This window comes from Setaria italica, chromosome III, assembly GCF_000263155.2.
Source record: "Setaria italica strain Yugu1 chromosome III, Setaria_italica_v2.0, whole genome shotgun sequence".
In the NCBI taxonomy this organism is placed as follows: Eukaryota; Viridiplantae; Streptophyta; class Magnoliopsida; order Poales; family Poaceae; genus Setaria; species Setaria italica.
In genome coordinates, this window is record NC_028452.1 from 18,755,424 (window position 1) to 18,761,738 (window position 6,315).

Sequence of the window (6,315 nt, forward strand, 5' to 3'; positions counted from 1 at the left end):
TCCACCGGGTAACAACTCCTTTCGGCCGGGTTTGTCCTTTACCTAGCACATTCAACGTTGCGAGCGACCTCTTCCCATGGAAGTCCACGTTGGCTGCTGCAGCTTGCAGAGTTTTTATACCATGAAAGGGAATTTTTTTAAGTTGACCCGGAGACTTGTTTTGAAGAAAGGGCAACAAGGGCCAAAGGGGCCACGGAGCTCAGTTCAGCAAGAAAAAGAAAGAACAGAAGCAGTGAGCTCACGAAACAGGGGATGATCCTGATCGGTCGATTGAGAGAGCTGAGGATCTGGTGACCACAGAAACCGTTAACGATTTGTCAATTTGTCATCCCCGTCAGGCGCCAGCCGCGGGCGCGGCGCGCTCGCGCAGCTGGCGCGTCCCGCTCGGCGGCATCGCCCGGTCCATCCACGCACTCGGACGGCGGCCAGATCCTCTCCTCCACCGCGGCCGCTGCGTCGCCTCCACAAAGAGCTTCGCACACCACACGGGCGAACTCAGCATGGAGCCATGGACGACGGCCCGTTCCTCAAGTGGAAAGCTGCTGCGTCACGCTCGGCGCTTCACCAGTCTCGTCAAACCGCTGACAGAGTCCACTCCCGATTCCCAATGGAGGGCTCAAGCTTCGCGTTGTCTGGATCATCAGCTCGCTGATTGCTGCATTTGTGAGCGCGAGGCATTACCTGCTGCAGCGTGCAGCCAAAAATATCACGCAATGCTGAACCTGACGGCCACCGATGGACAAGAGGCAGAGTGGCAGGCACTACAACTGCTTGTCGAAATGCTGCCAGGTGCCAAGGTGAGCGAGTTTCAATCCCATTTGATCCCATATGCTTCGAGATGTACCGTAATGTTATTTGCTTGGACACTTCAATTTATGTGCTGCTGATGTAGGATTTTTTTTTGTTGGTATTAGGAACAGATGTGCCTCCTTCAGAAATTACTTGAGCATAAAGAAGCCTTACGATAACAATTGTAACCTCTTTAAATTTGGTATTAACCATTCGTTGTCTCTGTTCATGATGTATTATTTGATTTAAATACTGCATCTTAGTAGTACATGTGAATTACTCTTGCAGAATTTGATATAGCATGTATATAACATCTGAAATTTAGCAACTCATTATGGAACCCAGTGTAAACTAAATATATTATCTTTAACATATCTCAAGCTCTAAACTTCTATCTCTGAATTTGAGAAGTCAGCATCTGAAATCACTGATTTGTCTACTAACAAAAACATAGCCCTTTTGTTTGACATGCCGTAGTATTACACCAAAACAGTTTTTTTTCCCCTCTGGCAGCGAAGTTTAAATACCATCAATGTTCAGCTTGAATTGCATGTACTACACTTTGTGCACAGCCGTGTTGGCATGGTAGACACTATCCCCTGTCCAACTACCAAGATATTGATATTCCATCTTGCGTCATACTATCTGCATAACTCATAAGAACATTCTGTGGCCTATTATGCAGGTAATGAAACACGCTCCAGGCAGATAAAATGTACTCGGTACTCAACTATGACATACAAATTAAACAGGCTCTCCAAAGAGGGCGCGGTAAAGCCGCGCCTGTCACTAGCCGAATCTTGGAACGAGATATATTTGCTTGACTGAGACCGTCGTCTCATGTCGATGAGCAGAGATGACACCGGTAGGCGACTCGACCCGTGTGCGTCTGAGTGCGATCGATTGGATCACAAACATGCTCCAGAAAAAAGCATCTTAATCGCAAGAAGGGGACAAAAAGGTAGCATTCTGCTCCAACACCAGCACAAATCGGAATCCCATGAGCAAAATAACGCTACTCCCATTCTGTCTTCGCTTTGACTTTTGTGCCTTCGTCCCCAACCAGCCAGATCGGTGCCAGAATTCGGCACGCCTGCCTGTGCGACGAAATTCTCGTTCTTATTTGAGTTTCTACAACGATTTTTCTCATCCGATTCGAGCAGCATATTTGCAAAGCAGATGATCCAATTCCCGATACCCTACATTACATACACCACTACGACTGCGTTACAGCTGCTGCGAGCTAGGCGCGGGGCGGTGCGTTCCCGCCGCGTCGATCAGTACGGCATGACATGGATGGTGCGGCTGTCGTAGGAGGCGGCCATGCCCTTGCGCTCCTGCTCCAGCCGCACCGCCCGCAGCAGCTCGCCGGCCATCCGCGAGGTGGTCGGGGCGCAGTCCCCCTGCATCACCACCAGCAGCTTCCCCACGGCCTCGGGCGCGGACGCCACCGCCTCCCGCATCCTCCGCTCCCCGCCGCCCGCGCAGCAGGACAGCCACAGCGCCACCACGGCGGCCTCCCTCCCCGCCGGCCCGACGCGGATCATCCGCCCCATCACGGCGGCCGCCACCTCGGCCGCGTCTGCCGCGATGGCCGCCTTGCCGTCGCCGCAGCGGGCGGCCTCCGCCAGTAGCCGCAGCGCGGACTCCGCGGCGGCCGTGGGCGCGGCCGCCACGGCAAGCGCCAGCGCGGGGATGGCCCCGGCCCGCACCATCGACGCGCGTGCCGGGCGCCCGCGGACCTGCACCGCCGCGGCCATGCACCGGATGGCCGCCGGCGACGCGGCGTCCCTCAGGATCCGCACGAGGTCCGGGAACAGCTCCGGCCTGTCGGCGATGGCGGTCTTGGCGTCGGCGTCCGCCGCGGGCAACGTCAGGATCGCCTCCAGGACCGCGGCGCCGTTCGAGCCCGCGCCGAGCAGCGTCGTCGCGATGCGGCCCAGGTCCTCGGCGACGAGAGTAACGACGACGGCATCCTTAGCCTCTTCCGCAACTCCGTCCGCGGACAAGACTGCGGCCAGAGCCTCCACCGCCATACTGACCCTCCCAGGCTTCTCCTTTCCATCCCCCGTGAGATAAGCGACCAGCTCCGGGGCCACGGTAGCCAGGATCCTCACGGCGTCCACGCGCGCGTCGGCGCCCGCCCCGCCCTTCGCGAAGGAGAGGAGCGCCGGCACCGCGGAATCGAGGTCCGCGGCGACAGCGGACGCGACGGACGCCCGCTTCCCTTTCTCCGGCGCGATCTTGGCCGCGAGCGAGCGCACAGCCTTCTCCGCGGCCGCGGGCTCCCCGTCCGCGGCCGCGAGCTGCGACAGCACCTGCTCGGGCGACGGCGAAGGCGGTAGCGTGGCCGCGTGCAGGTGGATGAGACGGCGCAGGAGCAGGTTCGGGACCAGGTCCGTCGACGCTAGCGGCAGCCGCGTGGCGGGGCAGGTGCGGTGGCCGGAATCGAGCCACCGCTGTATGGAGGCGCGGTCGTACGTGGCGCCGGTGGGGAGGCTGACCGGCGACCGCATCACCTCCAGCGAGATCGGGCAACGGAACGCGGCCGGCGTGGGCGGCGCCGCGGCCATCACGAGCGGCTCAGGCGGCCGGATCCGACGCCTCGACTGCTGCCCGGCGACGGCTGCGTCCATGGCGAGCGAGCGAGCGATGAGAGCTGTTGGGTGGGACGGGGGAGGTGAGAGAGAGAGTGGCGCGCCTTTAAGAATGGTGGGAGTGACGTCGGCGAGTCAACGGTCAAAGTCAAGTGGCGTGGGTGGTGGTGGTGTTGACGTTTTCTTTTGGAAGGATGGCCCCCGGGCTCGTGCCATCAAGGACAAGCGCCGGAGGATGCAAGGTGGGTGGGGACGAAGATGCCAGTATACTCCAGATCTTTTTTCTGCGTGTGGGTCCTACTCCCCCGTCCTGTTCCGGTTGGATTTTTGGATTTTCTGCGTATGAATTTCGGTTGGAAAATGCAAATTGTTTCGGAGAACAGCTCGAAAGTCCATGCGCCTAATTTGATGGTTTAGTTGTGGGAGCATGTCACGGAAATTTGGATGTGCTAAAGACATGTCTTTACACATAAAAGCCAACAATTACTTGAAAAAATAGGACTTTCACAAGATTTTCATGTACGACTCGCACCTACACCCAACTAGCACCAAATCAACAAAAACTAACCCCACCAAAAAATGTATATCAAATAATCTTCGTACATTTGGTTTCCTGGAAAGCATTTTATGGGACCAACGGAAAGGCCGGTCAAGCTTTTCCTAAAGATAAGAATCTACTTTAGAAGGGGAAAAAGATCTTTTTATAAAGGGTGAGAGAGATCAAGATACCAAGGTAGAAACTACAGGGAGAAACATTCATAGGAAAACATTAGTTGTCACAGAAAAACACCACAAAAGAGCCACGTTTCCCTCTAACACGTACTTTGCGATCGGGAGATGCATGCATGCAAAAGCCATGAACCAAAGCTAAACCACACTTTGCAAGCAGCATCCTTTTCATCCCGACTATCTGAACTCAAATCACCACAAGAATCCGTGATTTTGACACTGGGGCGGCAGGCCACAAGAACGCTGGAAATGTGGCCACTTCTTTCCCGAAAGCACCACGCCGACGAATCCCGCAAAGCCGGCATGATTGGCCAGGGCGACGAAACGAGCGAAAGCGAGACAAAGGCGCGCGGGCACATATCCTCTCTCAGCCCTCACCCGGCCTCGCCTCCCCGCCGGCGACGGCGAGGCAGCCCCAGGCTTGGCGCTCGGGAAGAATCGCGATCCTTCCTTTTGGCTCCTGCAGTCCGCGTTGAGAGAAAAGGGATGGAGATCGATGGACGTCAACGGGGCGCGAGAGGATCTAAAACTGGCTCACGAGGTTAATCGGCCATTTGGGGGCGATGTTATGGCTTGGATACCTTTGTTTTGGCCTGCGAAATTGAGGATCTGGGGAATCCGCCTTTTGACGGAGGTTAGCGTCACGGAGAGAAAAGTGGAGTCAAGACGGATAAGGAACGGGGAAAAGAACAGATGCTTGGCTTGGCTTGGGGTGTGCTGAAACGCGGCTGCTTTGCTCCAGCACAGGATGTGGCTACTGGCCAGCAATGTTAGATCCTGTTTAGGTCCATAAGATTTTGTTAGTGTCCTGTGTCCATAGCTACCAGCTAAAATTAGCATGTAGCAATCTAAGCATACTTTGCTAATAGACCTGCTAATTGTTAAAAGCACATCCTACTCATAATTCGTCTATTAGTCGGTTGAAAACTGCTAGTAGTTCAAACAACTATGGAACCACCTTTTAGCATAAGTTGTACACGCGCACATGCTCGCGAGTACCTCGATAGATTAAGAGGGTGCTACTTTAGCAGGTCACATCGAATGTTCGGATGCTAATTAGGAGGATTAAATATGAGCTAATTAGAAAACTAATTGTACAGGTGGAGTCTAATTCGCGAGACGAATCTATTAAAGCTAATTAATTCATCATTAGCAAATGGTTACTGTATCACCACATTGTCAAATCATGGACTAATTAGGCTTAATAGATTCATCTCGCAAATTAGACTCCATCTATGCAATTAGTTTTGTAATTAGACTATATTTAATACTTCTAATTAGTATCAAGCATCCGATGTGACAGATGCTAAAGTTTAGCACGGAGTATCAAACACCCCCTAAGCCAAAGCCAGCTAGATCAGCTCCATCAAAGAGGTCCTATATGTGCTACAGCATGTGTTTTTTCTTCTTTCATGAGATCTTTGGCGAGCTTTAGAGTCAGAGTGACTAAAGGGGTGTTTGGATACTAGGTGCTAAACTTTAGCAGTGTCACATCGGATGTTCGGATGCTAATTAGGAGGACTAAACATGAGCTAATTATAAAACTAATTGCAGAACCCCTATGCTATTTCGCGAGACGAATCTATTAAGCCTAATTAATCCATCATTAGCAAATGGTTACTGTAGCACTACATTGTCAAATCATGGACTAATTAGGCTTAATAGATTCGTCTCGCAAATTAGACTCCATCTGTGCAATTAGTTTTGTAATTAGCCTATGTTTAATACTCCTAATTAGCATCCAAACATCCGATGTGACATGTGCTAAACTTTAGCCTGAGGTATCCAAACATCCCTTAGGTTAGAATCCGGAATTTACTGGTTCCAACCATAATTATCCTTGGCATAGCAAGGTGGAGATCGAAATTTTAGCTATCGATATCACCGAACAATAATTTTCTTTAATATATGAGATCATCATGAAATTTGGTGTTACAAATATTTCTTCAAGTCTACTGGTGTTATAGGATAACAATGATTACACTGTGGATGCCCCTGAGAGTAGCACAGATGATTGTGATAGGGTAGTACTCCATTTGATCGAATCACTGGTTAGTTTAACTTTGTTCCAAATCAAATTTGATCAATTTTGACCAAATCTATAGAAGAAAGTACCAATATGTATAACAGCAAATTAGTTTCATTAAATCCAACTAAATATATAGTGACAATATATTTATTTGGTATTATGAAAATTAAC

The 6,315-nt window shown here is 51.7% G+C and overlaps 1 protein-coding gene and 1 long non-coding RNA gene across 2 annotated transcripts; one reads left to right on the forward strand and one right to left on the reverse strand.

Moving 5' to 3' along the window:
* Positions 1-373: 373 nt before the first annotated feature.
* Positions 374-1,581, forward strand: LOC111256815. The gene is made up of 2 exons (XR_002677093.1): positions 374-797; positions 915-1,581. It is a non-coding gene; the product is annotated as an uncharacterized LOC111256815 (long non-coding RNA).
* A 485-nt stretch (positions 1,582-2,066) lies between these two features.
* Positions 2,067-3,425, reverse strand: LOC101754698 (U-box domain-containing protein 27). Its single transcript, XM_004961887.4, has one exon. It carries the CDS (start codon positions 3,423-3,425, stop codon positions 2,067-2,069), a length of 1,359 nt encoding a protein of 452 aa, XP_004961944.1.
* Positions 3,426-6,315: the final 2,890 nt, after the last annotated feature.

Excerpts from the sequence above, each read along its gene's own strand:
- LOC101754698 (XM_004961887.4), bottom strand. The coding sequence starts at position 3,425 with ATGGACGCAGCCGTCGCCGGGCAGCAGTCGAGGCGTCGGATCCGGCCG.